This window comes from Anopheles bellator, chromosome 2, assembly GCF_943735745.2.
Source record: "Anopheles bellator chromosome 2, idAnoBellAS_SP24_06.2, whole genome shotgun sequence".
Taxonomy (NCBI): domain Eukaryota; kingdom Metazoa; phylum Arthropoda; class Insecta; order Diptera; family Culicidae; genus Anopheles; species Anopheles bellator.
In genome coordinates this window covers 77211028-77227567 of record NC_071286.1, presented here as the reverse complement: position 1 = coordinate 77227567, position 16540 = coordinate 77211028, and the positions used below count along the sequence as shown (strand labels likewise).

Below are 16540 nucleotides of genomic sequence, written 5' to 3'. Positions count from 1 at the left end.
AAGCGTTGATGCAGTTTGACGTTTTGGCAGCGGCTGCAGACGTAAACAAAACCGAATGGCTGCGTACGGGCAGTGACGAATGGATGCGTACGATGCCAGACGCGTCGCTTCCACTTCTCCGACGCGAAGCGTTTTTGGCGCAATTTTTGAGCAGCATTTTTAAAATGTTTGTTTCTCGGCATTAAAACTTTCAGCAGAGATATTCAACAGATATTCAACATCGCATGCGATGATTATTCATATTCATTTGGTAGAAACAAATTGAATAAGTCCAAGATCAATTAAACCCAGCTTCGTCAATTTGCAATGGCAGTATTGAGACTTTAAATTGCGCAAACCAGTTACTACATTCTTATACTTCGGTACCAGATGTTTTTATTTGGTCGGAAGACGACCAGTTCCCAGAAGAGAACTCCGGTTTGAGTCGGCTGCATCTGAAATTTATCAACCACCACATCGCCTGGTGTTTAGTCTAAAGCGTGAGTCTAAAGTATCCCCTGCGAAGTATTTACCGGTTTCCTTTTTCCTAGAAAGCGCTAATCGATCGTCGTACGTCTAACCGTTGCGGTCACTTTGATAAGCGCCAAATCACGGCCCATTTGTGACGCCGATCAACATCGCACTCATAAGTTGTGTTATCTTTGAAACATGTTGCCACATCTTTAGTGTGGAAATAAACGTCTACTTGAATATTGTGCTCTATTTTCCCCTTTTTATTAATGAAATACTTAATAGTGACTTCATTTCACATTTACTTAAACTTGTGTGAAAAGTGAATGTTGTTATTATTTATTTTAGTCTCGTGAGACGAAATCAAAACTGTTGCAGTGTGTATTCAAAAACATCGAACGCGTGTCATCATACGTGGCGGAAAGTAATCTCGTTGATGGCTTTTTCCTCTTTAACCGGTTTGTTTACACGCTTCAGAATATATAATCAATTTGTTTGTGAACTTGCTAAAGGAAATGTACCAATAATTGCCTTTAAAGGTACTACAAATAAACAACTCCCAGCCCTTTATTTTGTGTCACATTAAGGCAATCGATAAACAATAATTATACTTTAATGGAAACTCGCATTCCTTCACTGTTTTAGCGAGTCATCGGCAGCTTACTCACACTGCCATATTGCCGAGGTCCTCGAGGTCTTTGGCATTGTTTGAGTCCTAATACTCCACGGGCTATCATACGGATCATTAGCGCTCGTAGACCTGCACGATAGACTGGGACTGAACACGGTCGAGCAGTCTTCGTTTAGAAATCGTAGTGATAACGCGGGCCACGAACTAACACCACAACGCGTGACGATTATCTCCGTCTAACGGAGCTGGAAGAAGCTCTCGAGGAAGATGATGCTGACGTCTGGAGGCTGCCGTGGCCGTAAAATGTATAGAACGGGAGACAATCGGACACGGCGATGGACGGACCCTCGGGGCGAAAGAAAATCACTGCTACTCCCGTGGCCATGCACCATTTGATCGTTGCCTGTGGTCGAGTTTGGACGGTCGACAGCCGCCAAGCCAGATTGGTGTGTTTCATCGAAAACAAGTGACCTCTTCGGTGCCCGACCGTTACCTGACCCCTGTTTTTTACGGGGCTACAATTTGGAGCCCGCGAAAAGTGCTGGTAAAGAGTTTTCAAGGAATTTGTAAGTGTACCAATCCGTTCGATAGAGAGTCGTTGTCCTTTTCTCATCGTTAGTAATTGAACACCAAAATCAACGCTCAAACGCTTTGTTCTAAGTACTTCAAAGTAGATTGAAAGGGATAGAAAAACCGGTAAGCAGAAATACCTTTACCGACTATCGATCGTTTCTTAAGTGATGCCGTTGGCGTGTTCCGAGGGCCAGAGCATAAAACAGCTATGCTATAGTAAACCCAGAATATATTCATCCCAGTGTAAGCGGAACTGCTTCAGCCATCCGTAATCTGCCGCAAACAAACTGTGTTAGTCGTTATCACTGACCTCGAAATATGCTATATTTCAATGCGTGCGTTTTCGTGGCAGTGGCCGGTGGTGTTTTTTTTTCTTCCATGATACCCTATCTGGGAACGGATTAGGAGCACACGAATATTTTTCTATTTGGGAATTAATGAGCAGCAATAATGTGAGGCCTTAGATGACGCAGACACATTTACTTCCAGCAAACATTCCAACAAACCATTACATTCAGTTTACATTCGATTCGAGCACTTTTCTAAGTATTAAAATTTGCAATATCTATTATTAGAATTTACGCTGAAGGCTGATAAGTGTTTCAGATTTGATTGTTCCATCGTAACCGCTTTTGATAAGATTAAATTTATGGCCTGGCAAGTACTTTCGCGAATGGACGAATATGCAAATTGAAAACCGTTGGATCTACGCCTGTTTCCGAACATGCTAGTCCGGGAATTCGGGTACGTGTTGAAAGATGTTTTCGACCTAAAGAATCGATTCAAAAGCTAGTGCCGGCAGAACTGTGTCTACGTGACCTCCAGGATGCATGCATTCTGTGGAGTTTTGTTGCACACGTCAGTTCACCACCATTGTGCCGTCAGCTGATGTCCATCGGCTACGAGGCTCCAAAAACCGGTTCCGCTCGGTTTGAGGCCGTATTCCTTATCGTTGCCATCGAGCATCGCTCAAGAAATCGTCAGATCCAAGAGCAAGCACAAGAGAGGAAGCTAGTAAATAATAACATTGCAGCATCACAAGAAACCGGTTTCAGGGTCGCCGCGCGGCAGGTGCACGCGGCGATCGTAATTAGATCGTCAGAGTAAAACTGACCCCGTTTCTGGTCAGCTTCTGTGGCCCATATAAGATACCCAAAGTGGATCAAGAACGACGGATTGAAAGAAACATCCTATTGTTGATGTCTTTGGCAGAAATCGCGCAATCGGAACCGCTGGCAAGATGATGTCCCGGAAGCTTTTCGACGAGAGCAGCGCTCTTCAGTTAGATGGCGAGAATTCGCCCTTCCAAATCAGCAACTACGGTTACGGCAAGGACAGCGTTAAGGTGTTGCATGTTTTCCGTAACGGTGCGGTACACTCAATAAAGGAGTTTGAAGTGGGCACCAAGCTTAAGCTGCGCAGCCAGAAGGATTATCTTGAAGGTAGGCCGCTAAAGAGATTTGTTGTTCTAAGGGCTTCCTCGAATCAACGACGGCGCTGTTTACTTTCAAGGTGACAACAGCGACATTGTGGCAACGGATTCGCAGAAAAACACCGTCTATCTGTTGGCCCGCAAGCACGGTCTCAAGTCGCCGGAGGAGTTTGGCGTGCTGCTGTGTCACCACTTTCTGAGCAAGTATCCGCACGTGGACGAGGTGTCGATCCACATCGACGAGTACCCTTGGTCGCGGATGGGCTTCGGTACGGGTCCGTACACAGACTTGCACAACCACGCGTTCGTCTTCACACCAACCGCCATCCGGTACACGGACGTTACGCAGAAGAGAACGGGTGAGGCGAACAAATGCGCGCAGTCTTCGTTAATCGTAGCTAACGGCGGCCTTATTTCTCGCTCCAGAAACCAAACCCACCATCGTGAGTGGCCTGACGGACTTGCGAGTGCTCAAGACGACGCAATCGGCATTCGTAAACTTCGTCAACGACGAGTATCGCTCGCTGCCGGATCAGCACGATCGAATCTTCAGCACGGTTGTCCGCTCGTCCTGGCAGTACTCAACGGTGACCGGCGTGGACTTTGACTACTGTTGGAACAAGGTGAAGCAGTGCATCCTGAACAACTTTGCCGGGGAAACCGAAAAGGGCATCTTCTCGCCCAGCGTCCAGCACACGCTGTACCTAGCCGAGAAGCAGGTTCTCGAGACGATCCCCGAAATCTCGTCGATCGACATGACGATGCCCAACAAACACTACTTTACGTTCGACTTCAGCCGATTTCCCAAAGTGATCAACGAATCCGAGCTGGGCGAGGAAACGGTCTACACGCCGGTCGACAAACCGGCCGGCATTATTTACGCCCAGCTCGATCGGAAATCGGATCAGCACATGAAAAGTAAACTCTAGGGCCGGGCCCCACCGCACCGCATGGGTGGTCCACCGCACGGCATGGGTTAAGTAAACGTAGCTTAAGTGCTTATGATGGTCGGGTGTTTACTCTACGATCTACTTCTATCGTCGAAGGAATTGCTATGGGACTGCAAGATGAAACGACTCAGTTACTATTAGTCGTACTTCACGAATTGAAGTTACTGGCGTCTTAAATTTAAAATAATAATACAATGAATAAAGTTTTGTACAAAATCAACACCTTTTTTAATGTAACATTATGAACATATTTTTTTTTATATTTGAATGAGATCTACTTACCGAACGCAAGTTCCTTCATGATGCCTTCAAAGTTACATAATTGAACTGGCGATCTGATTCCCGGGAAATAATTACGTTTTCAACCCAACCCTTAGTGCCCTTCTTAGGCCGCAATGTGTGCACGAACCCAAGTCAAACAAAATGGAGCTATGGAGTGTGATGATCGACTCAGGTGACCACCTCTATCGCCGCCCAGTATTTCGTCACTCCACGGCCACACGCCATGACCAGAACGGGACAAACAGAAATCTGGACAACGGCAAGCGGTGCTAAGGGCGATAAAGGAAGTTTCACTTTTTACCAGACACCGGCACCGGAAGTGACGCAACGCATTTCGCGCCAACCAAAAGGACGTCCGACGGTGAAGAGACACTTTCCGAGTAAACGCCAAACGCAAACGTTTGTGTCAACAAAGGCTTACCTTAAAGACTCTGGCAGCAAGAGTAGGGATGGTGTCGCCCCATCGGGCGGGCGGTTTACTCTTGGGTCGGTCGGCAACGTGTGGCTCATTAAAATATGGATGAGCACAAAAGATGTCCGCTTATCCGGTGACACGATCAGTTCGCGGTTGAAGTTCGCCAGCGAGGGATCCACCGAAGACGGTTCGTCTTGGGCATCATCTAATAGCGGCGTTCTCGTTGCAAGTGAAAATCGGCCGCCAAGTGATGGACAAAGTGTAACCCACAAAGGGTGACCAGTGACCGAAAGATGGCAGTGTCGATTAGCAAGTTCGCGACTTTGACTTTATTACTATTAACTGCAGAGTTACGGTGCGGTGTTCATGCGGTCGATTATGGCAATCATATCTCGGTCAGCAATGGCCAAACCAGTGGCGAAGCGTATTTCCAGATGATCAACGATTTTGATCGACTTCCGGTCGAGAGTTCGGGCCAGATCGGATCACTAGCGCACGGTGCTGCTGGTGATCGTCGCAGTGTCGTTGAATGTGGCGGCGTCTACAAACGGCTACAGAGCGAGATCCGTTCGCCCGAGTATCCGGACGCAGGCTACCAGCCAAATCTGCACTGCGAGTACACGTTCAAGTCTCCGTTCGTGTGCAGCAACCAGTACCACTTCCAGTTCCTGGACTTTGCTCTCGAACCGTCGCGCAATTGCACCAAGGATCGGGTCGTCATAGGCGAGGAGGAAATTCTGTGTGGCACGGTGATCGGATCGAAGCTGTACGATGCTCCCGGGGGTCTGCTGCGGATGAAATTCGTTAGCGATGCGTGGCGATCGGAGAGAGGCTTCCGGATTCTGGTCACCCGGCAACCGTGTGGGGACGATAACGACGCAGAAGAGTCGTCGACGGCGTACACAGTATTCAGCACCATTCAGGTTGCCGACGAAACAGAGCCAAGCGTGGAAGAGTCCACCACGATGTCGGCGCCCGCTAGCGATGAGAAGGTACTGAGCAGTCGTCAGGACATCCCTCCCGAGTTTAATCCCGGTGGCAACGGGTACTTACCGCCTGTGACCGTACCACCAGCAGCGTACCCTCCGACGGGCTATCCACCGGCGACGTATCCTCCCCAGGCATACCCGTGTCCGGTGCCGCCGTGTCTGTATCCACCGTGGGGTTGTACTCCACCCAACTATCCGCCGTTTCCCGCGTTACCTCCACGCCCGGTGCACTGTGATCCAAGGTATCAATCGTGTCCACCAACGTATCCTAGCTATCCGTTGTATCCTCAGCAACCACCACAGTACCCTGGCTGTGTCCCAAATCAAGGATGCATTCCTGGCCAGGTCCCACAGTACCCTCAGTACCCGACCTATCCAGGATACCCGTCTACCACCGGAACGGAAGGAACTAACTCGATCGGTGGCCCACCGCCCGGCTATGAGCCAGTGAAGACGGAAATGGGTGCCGAATTTCCCGAACCAACCACAGAGCGTACCCCCGAGCCTCCCGAGAGCCAAGTGTCGTTCGTTCCCGGACCGGGACACGCTTGCTGCCGGAACACGTTCAGCCAGCGTCGGTTCTATCTGTCGAGCGCCAACTTTCCCTCCCAGTACACCAACAACCAGGACTGCGTGGTACAGATACAGCGCTACTCGCCAGCCACCTGCCGGTTGGTGGTCAACTTCAAGTTCTTCGCCCTCGGTAACGACCAAGTTCCAGCCTGCCCCGGCGGATTTGTGGAGATCGATGGACGACGTATCTGCGGGTGCCACACGGGCCAAACCTACCGGACCAGTGACTTTGGACCGTACCAGCATAAAACCATTCGCGTCCACACTGACGCCGGCCGATTCCCGGTGGTGCAGGGCTTCGTGCTCGAAGTCTTCCAGGAAGAGTGTTCACCGCGAGTCCCGCTAAAGCGCAGCGACGACACGGATCGGTTAGTCCAGCGGCACGTGCAATGGCCACCGGCAGCGCGGAACGGGCTCGACTATGAAATGGTTCGCGTCGAAGGAAAGCAACTTCGCGGGCCACTCAAAGCGATTCGCACCACGAACACTACCACCACCCAGGAGACTACGCACCAGTATTATTACTACAACGGGGATGATGCTCAACCGGTGCAACTGGCGAGGGAACCGTTGCCGGTTGGGGCCGAAACACTCCTGCGGCCGGTACACTACTACCCGGGATCGGACTATGGGGAGAAGTTTGCTCAACCCATCGCCGCCCAGCAGCAGAGCGCAAACCGATGTGTCTTCACGACGGCCGATTGGTTGCGCCTTAAACTCGACTGGTTGTGGATCTTCAAGCCAGTTTGCTTAGCCTAGCCTTTATCTATGAAAAAAATAATAAAAAGTGTATAAAAAAGAAGACCAACCACTCCTATACCAATTCTGTGAGAGTTTAACTGAGGTCTATAGAACTACTTCAAAAGGTTGAAACACATCTTAATAAATGAAAGTTCACTTCAGTTTCACTTCTTTATGCTCACAGCTCTCAAGAGCGTATCATGCAACAACATTCCTGAAGCTCCGTAGGACATTCCTCAGTTAAAAATTCCTACATTCCGTTAGGGAGGCAATAATTAACACCTACGACGTAGATGAACATTTTTGCTATCGTCGTTGAAGGTGCGACCATTACGTAGGATGTTAATTTGGGGGGACGAATGCTCATAAGTGACAATTGTTTAAAGTTGGTCACCTATTTGCGGAAAAAAGGAACTTTTATTTGAAATGCATTAAAAGTATAACATTTTCATTTGCATCGGGGCGACTGCGTGGCGTTCATTAATTATGTTCCATTCGTGTACACGATTCGTCACGCATTCTTCACCGTCGTCGTCGTCGTCGTGAGTAATGCATTTACAGAAACGCTTTATAGCAAAAAGCTAACAACAAACGAACCGGGGAGAAACCGATGACTAAAGACGGAAGTCACACCGAAAGAAACGAATTGTCTGCGAAACCTGGCAAAGAAAGTGCCAGGTGAACAAGGCAAACTCTATGCGTTTACGAACAAACAACAGAAACGTGACAACGGAACTCGCTTAAACAGCTCCAAGCCTTTCGTGCTGCAGTGTAGGTCAAGGTTAAGCCATTATTTATTGAACAGCGATTGCCAATTATAGACAACGGGCCCGATGACACGTGTACAGCCTGTATAATTTTATTAACCCACCCAGAACCGAACGATAACCGAAAGGAAGTTTACAATTAAGTGCCCAAAGTTACCTGTTATCGCGCTAACGCCAACGCTCCCGATATATAAAGACAACCTGAACAAACCCGTTCGAAGTTGTATCAATGATAAGGGTCGAAGGTTTGCGCTTCAAATGGCTCAGCCCCAGCGTGGGCCTTGGAACGCCAGATCGTCACGAAGTTTCCGCTCCATCAAGTTCCACCAAACTATTTCCATTTACCTTTCGAGCCACGAACGACTCACGCTTGACGCCTCGCCATCAAATTCGGATAAGTAGAAGGAAGGTCCTTTCTGCCACCTGCCCTGCTGAATGAAGTACGGCGCGCTTGTTGCAACATTTATTTCTTTACTTTTGAAGGTTTATTAGATTTAATATTCATTTATTAAGTAGATGATGAAAACTTTAAACTCGCAATTTTGGGGTGCACAATATTTGTCCGGCTTCACTTTGAGCCTTTTGTGGATGATTGACGTAGTGGGATGTGAGTGCTCTCTATCTCTCTCTCTCTCTCTGTATCGTAGATCAATTAGTAATTTTACATGATTTGTGTCTCTGCCGGTCGCAGTGGTGGCCAGACTGACTGAAATTCGCTGCCTTCGGAAGGACCTTCTACATGATTGAGAAACAAACAAGATACACTTACAGACAGAGCTATCGTACAGGCTGCTGTACAATCATTCTCTGATTCTTGAGTCTTGAGGTCTCGGGCACCCACAAAAGGGAACTTATAACGCGACAGGTGACCAACTCGCGGAATTGGTTAGTACGATTAAATGTGCCTTGTTTCGTGCCTACGCTGTGCATTGAATGTAGCCCTTCTAAGGATTCTAAGCCCCGAGGGTCTTTTTACAGGTATTTTTGTGTATTTTGTTGTATTTTGTTTTAACATTGCTATTCAGCAGTGTGCCCTTTCGGTCCACAAACACGAAGTGAAGATCGAAAAACTCACCAATACGAGCGGACCATTGGAAAACTTTTGTACTTTGGCCAGAAACTCTAGGGATGGCCTCTCGGGATGCCAAGGTACGTGGGAGCTCGTCACAACACGCCGTCTGCCGCCATCCTGTATCGAGCGAGCTCGTCTACTGCGCCGTTGGCCGCCCGCGTCCTTTAACCAAAGAACCGAATCTTAGTCAAGATGGCCTTTGGCGGGCGCCTTCGGTTGCAGAAGCTAACCGGCTGCTGGGGGTTGCCAGCGCGGTTGTCGTGAAGGCCCATCAGCAGCTTAAAAACATCATCGCGGCTCGGAACGCACAGATAGCGGGCTCCGTTAACATACCTGTGGGAAGACCCCAAGCATAGAATAAGAAACTCAAATCAGTTGATCCGGAAACTAGAGTGGCCAACTTATCGAAGTAACTTAATTCCCCGAATTCAATTAAATTTTCCCACGCCTAAAACAGCCGTCGTTAAATCGACCGTCAGTAACTGATTTCCCTTTTTCTAGTCTCCTCAAAGTTTCTGTTAGCTTGCGGAAGATATGAAAAGTGGCAAAACAACCATCCGGAAGGAACCTATAATTTGCATTGAATACAAATACACCTTGCACTGAAGAAGGGCAAGAACCAATTTGGAAAGAAGTAATTCATCTTCGATTCGCTTCCAATTGGCCAATCCACTTCAATCGACCGGCGTTCTGCGACGGCTCTCATCATCGTGAAACTTCAATCAATTTCCATTTCCCAATCTTCTGAAAGACGAAGCAACAATATTTACACTTACGTTTGACTGCGTGAGTTCTGACGCTTCCAGGGGTAAGGCCGATAGTATCGTCCAGTCCGTTTGTAGCCGTTGGATGTGAACTGCTGGGTCACGATCCGTCCTGCACGTTCGCCATCATTGTAATCATCGTCGTCATCCTCATCGTTGTTATCCTTGCTCATTCCGTTGTTGCTCTCCGATTGCGAGCCGGCCGCATCCTCGACGTACACAATTGGCAGCGGTCCCTCGGGGGGCAACTCCGCCAGCAGCTTCATCAGCAGATTCGATTTGATTTCGATGTCCTCCTGCTGCTTGATGCGGTCCAGTTGCTCACGGATCAAATCGATGCTCTGCACCGGCGTGCGGCCATCCTCAGCGCCCAAAAACGACCCGTCGTCGGGCTCCACCATCACCGGGGGCCGACTGTTGAAACCCAACGGCAACAGCAGTGGATTGTCCCCAATTTCGTTCGATGTTGGACCGAGCGCAGCCATTTCGACTGTGTCTATTGGGCCCCCGGGGCCTGTGAAATCTGAAATTGAAAAACCGTCCACGGATCAACGAAGGTGTCGCCATGGACGAATGGCCCTAGAGTTGCCCTTTGAAGGTTAAGGAATGGATGGCCTATGGAAATAATCGTTCGGTGTGAAATGCAAACAGAACAATATTTATGCTTCAGATTCGGTCAACATCCAACATTAGGGGCCAACGCTAACTATTGGACTAGTAGAAGCTCATTTGGAACGATCTGCTGGTATGCAGTGTGAAGAAGAAATTTAAACGTACCCCAATAGGTAATTGAGCCAGAACGACATTTAATGGCTTTGGTATCCATTAAAATGATTGTTAAAATTGGAGCAGCCCATTTCAGCAGTTACAGTTGAGCCTATCTTTCATTGCAAATTACTGCTTTTAATTTTCTACGATATCGATATTGATCAATAAAAAGTTAATTTAATTACAAATGGTCTGCAAATGAAATTAAAAGGGAAAATGTGCACGCTGGTAGAGGGTAACTTAATTTGAGTCACTTACCATCTTCCCGGCTCACACCGCCCAAAGCGACAGCCGGCAGTGCTTCGAATGCCGAAACGGTATCGCCGGCCGGTCTTACCAGTGGTCTCCGATCGGAATACCAACGATGGTGAGGTGGAAAAGTCGCAAAGGTTTGCCGAGTACGATGACGATGACCAGATTCTACAAGTTCACGAGCGGTAAGGCCACCTCCACTCGAACCGATAGCCGGCACCAGGTCGGAGTGTTTTTGGACGGAAGGTAGGGTGCGAAACAGCGAATCCAAAGGATGTCCAGAGGTTTCGTAGCACCAGACTACCAACGAAAAACACAGGAACAGCAGGGCAGTACCGAAGGTATGTGACATTTTCTTTTCGTTGCCCCCGAATACGTTTGGAACTCTGCGGAACTAACGTCTATTCACTGACGACACTAATGAACTCACTTCACTGACTGCCTTATGAACGGCATTACATTTACGGAAATAAGGAGCTACACTTTCAGTTGACCAGGAACTCTGGATGCGATGAGCCACTCCTATTCCATTGATCACAATTGTCGCGTGCGTGACTATTGGTACTTGACGAAAATAGGCATCATTGGGATATGTTCAGGACTGCCACTTCAGGCGGAATGCGTGCAGTTTTGGCAGTGAAAATTTTGTGACATTGCTACACCTTTTTGTTCTAAAAAGAGCTAAAGAATGCTAATGCTTCCCTTAGTATTTTGCGAAAAAATGACGACTATTCTAAACGCTTTATTTGTTTCCTTGTGTCTGACAACAACAACCTGCATGAAATGAATACCGATTACTTTTGCGATGCATAAACTCCCCGAATATCAAATGTGGTTTCTCTCCCATCATATCCTTCAAGGACCTCACCACTTTCATCAATCCAATGTTCAATGTTTCGTATCTTTGGCCCTTCACCGTCATCGTTCAACCTGTGGGCGGTGTAATTTGGTCCACCGACAACTGGTACTCCGTTCAGTAAGTAAAAAAACTTTGTCCTAACCGAAAGACCAATAAGACCCGGCAATTAATAAAACTAATGAGTTCCGGTCAACGGGGAGCTTTCCGCGAAAAGCCTAAATCGATTTACCACCGTCAGAGGCGTAGGCGAACCGGACAGTCCACCCCATCGAGGAAACAAGCATCAAAGTCGTACGCCACTGAGTATCAAAAGAATTTAATTTCATTCATTCTGGTAAGTGTTGATCGTTTCATTAAATTTCCCACAAGCTCAACGCAATTAACACAGTTAAACGGGTCTTTGAGAGAATGAGTAAGATCGATGACTTGCCATTACATTAAACTACCTCAACAACAATAAGGCTTGGATAAAATCGCTTGGCGATCTTATCTAATCCCTGTGGCCACAAGCCTTTTCATAAGTTCTTCAAAAGCCGCAATAAAGGTACCTCCCGCAAAATAACGGTTTAAGCTGTCCTGTTTTTTTGCTGACACTTCCACCACCGCTGCAGTATCGGCTAAAATATGCAGATATTACGCGAAGAAGTAGCATAAAAATAAGCCATAACCATTGACGCCCCCGTAGCGATGATCAGATGAGGTGTTAAAAGGGTGACCCAACCAAAACGTGCTAAGGGGGAGCCATAATTTCGATGATTCCGGTTCGAATTATGCTTGCCGTTTTTGAACTTTGGATACGGTACTCAGGGAAACGGAGTTTATTTACCGAGCAACCCATTCAAATATGCTCCACCTGGGTTCCGGCGTCGGGTGCGGCGATGGTACGACCCCAGCTAAGTTCAACCGAAATTAATGCTCACTGTTGAGTTGCAGAGGATAATGTTCTGTTCAAGAAACCTTAAAAAGAGAATAAGCGAACACGTGCTAGAAACACGGGAGTCTATTTGTGTGTACGGTGTGTCGGAAAGGGTTTTTGATTTTCCGGAAGGAGACCATAACTAGCAGGTTTTAGGATACCCTTTTCCCTATTGAAGACCCTACTTTTGATTCAATTACCACTTGTTGGATGATTTTTGCAATGTTTAGAAAAGGTTACCTGTAAGTTTCCCATGCACGATGTGGTCCCGTGGACTTCTCTCACAATTTAAACTATGTATCGTTGAAATAGCTTTTCAGAAAAAATATAATTTGGGTCACTAAAAAGATGTACTCGTATTCTTTACTCGTTTTACATATACGTAGAAAAATGGTACGACTATACTACAATTTAACTTTATTTTTCTATCAAACGATCCAACGATTCATCGAACTAATCGAAAACCAGGCACCATAGTCATCAATTATTTAGGAACATTATACACAACACTCAATGAAACCCACAATGTACAAAAATCTCTGCTCTCCGGAATGATGACTATATTTGGGCAGAACAAACCTTCAAACTAATTTAATTGTGACCGATCACTTATCGAAAGTGTTCCATTTCGGTTCGATCATCGATATTCGATTACGGAACCTATGTTTATTCGATTGAGCTTAATGGCTTTAAGTGGCCAATACAAACCGACGGTAGGCAAACAGTCGTGCTATCTTAAACCCACGCTGCTGGCCGCACATTTTTGCTACCGGCCGCTGATTAGCTTAAGTATGTTTGTCTTTCCCCAAATACACTATTGCGGTCGTTCGGTTTCGCCCACGAACGCCAGAAAACATATTCGGCCACGCAAGTCATCACTCGAGAATTTTATAAGCATAAATCGCTCTGGCCATCGGTGGTCTGCTGACCTATTTATGGTGTTTGCTCAAACATTAGCTATCGAAAATAAACTGCATGGATCACTGCGTGGCCCGTTCACATTATTTTCTACACCGCGACACTAGACCCCAAAGGACGAAACCACACGGCACCACCGTAAACACTTAAAACTTTTCGAGCTCGACGAAATAGTGTTTTCCAACGGAATACTTCTCTGTATCGGTTTGCTGTGTCGTCACAGGCTTTATGACAAAACTTTTAAACTACATCACTAATACCACCTCGTTAATGCACCGGAACCAGACCGGAAGTTCAAGCGAGACTCACACCACGCCCGGTAGCTTCGTAGTAGCGACCAGCAAACGACCACTTGTTGAAAGTTCGATTGACGGATGTTTCGCCACGCCACTGGCTTTTATATTTCCGTCGGCGAACACTCTATCAACCGACAGGACCTTCTAACTCCCTGTTCCGGTAGCGTTCGTTCTGAGTTCATTCGATTCGGATATTCATTCGAAAGCTTCTTTCATGAAGTGTTTTCTTTTGACATTTTCCTTTTTAGCGAACACGATGGTGCGGTGATGGCGGCAGCAGGTCCTATTACGGATAGTAGGAACGAATTTCATTCATAAAATGCTTCGCGGGTTGACGGGCACGAAGGTGAGTCCTTCGGAAGCTTTCGTTTTTCGTCGGCGTCCGGGATCGCGATTGGAATGAACGCCGTCGAATGAACGGACTCTTGCTGTGTGGATGCAATCCACGATGATTAATGTTTAGAAGGTGTTTGATGCTTGCTGACTATGCTACAGAAGTTCAATAAATGTAGCGAAAGACTCTTATTGTTATCAAACATGTTAATAAAGAGAACAATTTTTGAATGTGTCAAATGTTTGCAGAATATATTTTACCAATTCATTACAAAAATTCAGAAAACTTCATCATATGATCTGTTCGATAAAGTAGCCGCACATCCGGTGCTTCTAATAACAACCATTTATTTATACGCAAATTTGCTACCATAAAATATTGGTTCCTCTTTATCACAATGGTGCACTCACGTACATGCACTAGCAACATCTTTCACTACGGAGAAACCGGGTAGTCGAAACCGAAAGAAACACTACAAAAGTTAATGGTCAACCGGATCACAGACAAAATTCGTCATACTTCCTTGCACCTTGTGCAGCGTTTGCCACCTTTGGACTTCAAATTTCGATCGGTGGGCCTTCTACGGTTGTCGCGATCAGATCGCTCACTTGCCAAATCCTTTCTTGGTTTTCTTCTTTTCCAGCACGATTATTTCGTCCGCCACGTTATAAATGTCCGCCACAGTCTGGAAAAATGAGAGAGCGATAAGTGTTGACCTCTGGTGTCCGTGGTGCAACCAAGTTCTTACGTCCGCTTCCTTCAGTTTCGTTATCTTCGGATCCTCGTTCCGCACCTGGCGGGCCTTTTTCTTTTCCATCAGCGACTTGTCGAGCTCCTCGCGCAATCGTGCCTCTTCGGCGGCTTCCGCTTCGGCATCCAGCAGTTCCTGCTGCTGTTCAAGCGCCAACAGTTCCTCCTTCGCGGCGTCTGCCTCAGGATCCGCTTCGCCTGGATCACGCGGCGGTTCTTCAACCCCGGCGGGCACGTTATCCGAATCTTGGTCCACTTCCGACTCATCGCCCGAATCCTTGCTACCCTTCTCTCCCTTGGCCGCCAGTGAAGTTTCCAAATCCTCCGGCGAGTCCGGGTGGTTCATCGAAATGTAGCCCTCCTCGGGTGACGACGACTCCTGGAACTCGTTCACCTCATGCTGACGCTGCATCTGGTGCTGCCTTTGGTTGCGCCGGTTCCGACGCCGCTCGGCCTTGCTGCCCTCGACCTCCGTACCAAGGCCACAGCGCTCGTCCGGCACGTCAAAGTCCCGCTTCTGTATGGTGCGCCCCAGTTCCTCCCGTTGCTGCATCAGCAGCGACCGCAGGTTCAAGTCCCGGGACGGGCCCTTCTTCGTCTTCATGCGCAGCAGATTCAACGAGCGATCGTTTTCCTCGATCATGTACAACTTTTCCTGTTCCAGCAACGCTTCGCGCTTCGTGCGCTGCTCGATTTCCCGATCCCGGCTCTGGTCCTCCATCTGCAGCCGTTCACGTTCCCACCGGTGGCCCTGTTTGATCAGCCGTTCGGCGTTTTTCTCACGAATCGTTTTCAACTGTAACGGAATGGAGGACACATTAGTGTGACACGATCGTTAACACTTGAGCATTCGGCTAACCTTTTCACGTTTGTTCAGGATGTTGACGTTGGTCTTTTGGTTCACCAGAAACACCGAGCTGGTCATCTCCTCCGGAATGCTGTCGCCCGCTCCCGAAAGGATCAGATTGCGCTCTCGCTCCAGCTCTTTGGCCTTTGAAGGGCGGAAAAATACAAAGTCTTTAAAAACGTACGACTAGTGTTACTCTATTAGACATCTATTGGTATCCCCAATTCTTGACTACCAGCCCAAGTCGCATAAAGAAGGTGACAATTGGGGCCTGCTTACCAGCACAATGCTATGGAGCGGGACCAGGGATTTGGGACAGTTCTCAAGGCAATACCTTCCGTCCAGGATCAACTGTTTCTGGCGTTGCCATTCTCGATGCTAAGCGCACGGTGATGGAAGCGAACGATGTTGATGCGTGCCATGAATTGTGCAATTAAAGCGCGATGCATTTATGGACATGGCGTGTGGTTTCGAGGATTCGTTTTGAAAAATTGGTGCGGTTGAGCGACGTGTTGGTATATGTGGAAAGAATGAATAATGAATACTATGAGCAATAATATAGAGACAACAAATACTGGAAAAATGAGAGAAGCGTAAGCGTAAAAAATTAGAAACATTTCAAATGTTGCAAATAAAAATATGATAAATGCCACATTTGTATGATTGAATAGTCGGCTTCGGTGACCATGATATTGATATTGAGTTTTCGAATTGAAGGAAAATTTTACGGTTTACCAAACATTCTTACATTCTTTGAATTGTTTTCAACACTTTATTGCCAACTAAATTGTTGTTCATACATTAGTCTAAGAAAATTGCAAAAACAGTGACCTCAACTCATGAGTCAGTGCCTCCCACTTGGGTCGTGTCACTAAAAGCGATCCAATCGAATTACCATCATGTTAATGATATTTAATACCGTATCATCTCAATCGATGAGCATTCCCTGTCGCGTTTGAGT

At 47.2% G+C, this 16540-nt stretch overlaps 4 protein-coding genes across 6 annotated transcripts in view; 2 read left to right on the top strand and 2 right to left on the bottom strand.

Annotated features, from left to right (window-relative positions):
- The first annotated feature begins 1445 nt into the window (after positions 1-1445).
- On the top strand, positions 1446-4218 carry LOC131209395 (uricase). 3 transcript variants are annotated; one of them, XM_058202453.1, is made up of 4 exons: positions 1446-1647; positions 2867-3096; positions 3167-3445; positions 3513-4218. In XM_058202453.1, the coding sequence occupies exons 2-4, from the start codon at positions 2895-2897 to the stop codon at positions 4013-4015; spliced, it is 984 nt and encodes a 327-aa protein (XP_058058436.1). In that variant the 5' UTR covers positions 1446-1647; positions 2867-2894; the 3' UTR covers positions 4016-4218. The 3 variants fall into 3 exon arrangements, with proteins under 3 accessions (XP_058058436.1, XP_058058437.1, XP_058058438.1); XM_058202454.1 differs by lacking the exon at positions 1446-1647 and adding an exon at positions 1705-1777; XM_058202455.1 differs by lacking the exon at positions 1446-1647 and adding an exon at positions 2696-2710 and having other exon boundaries at positions 2895-3096.
- Positions 4219-5026: 808 nt separating this feature from the next.
- On the top strand, positions 5027-7054 carry LOC131208104 (uncharacterized). The gene has a single exon (XM_058200752.1). It carries the CDS (start codon positions 5027-5029, stop codon positions 7052-7054), a length of 2028 nt encoding a protein of 675 aa, XP_058056735.1.
- A 1985-nt stretch (positions 7055-9039) lies between these two features.
- Positions 9040-11011, bottom strand: LOC131208103 (uncharacterized). The gene is made up of 3 exons (XM_058200751.1): positions 10666-11011; positions 9652-10162; positions 9040-9208 (listed from the first exon to the last, which is right to left on the bottom strand). Exons 1-3 carry the CDS (start codon positions 11009-11011, stop codon positions 9040-9042), a joined length of 1026 nt encoding a protein of 341 aa, XP_058056734.1.
- A 3366-nt stretch (positions 11012-14377) lies between these two features.
- The window catches only part of LOC131208100 (uncharacterized), an 11572-nt gene continuing 9409 nt past the window's right edge, over positions 14378-16540 (bottom strand). The window contains exons 4-7 of the mRNA XM_058200746.1: positions 15859-15957; positions 15592-15723; positions 14731-15528; positions 14378-14667 (exon numbers count right to left, since the gene is read on the bottom strand). Of these exons, the coding sequence (XP_058056729.1) occupies positions 14587-14667; positions 14731-15528; positions 15592-15723; positions 15859-15957 (1110 nt within the window). The 3' untranslated portion in view covers positions 14378-14586. The remainder of the gene's footprint in view (positions 14668-14730; positions 15529-15591; positions 15724-15858; positions 15958-16540) is intronic.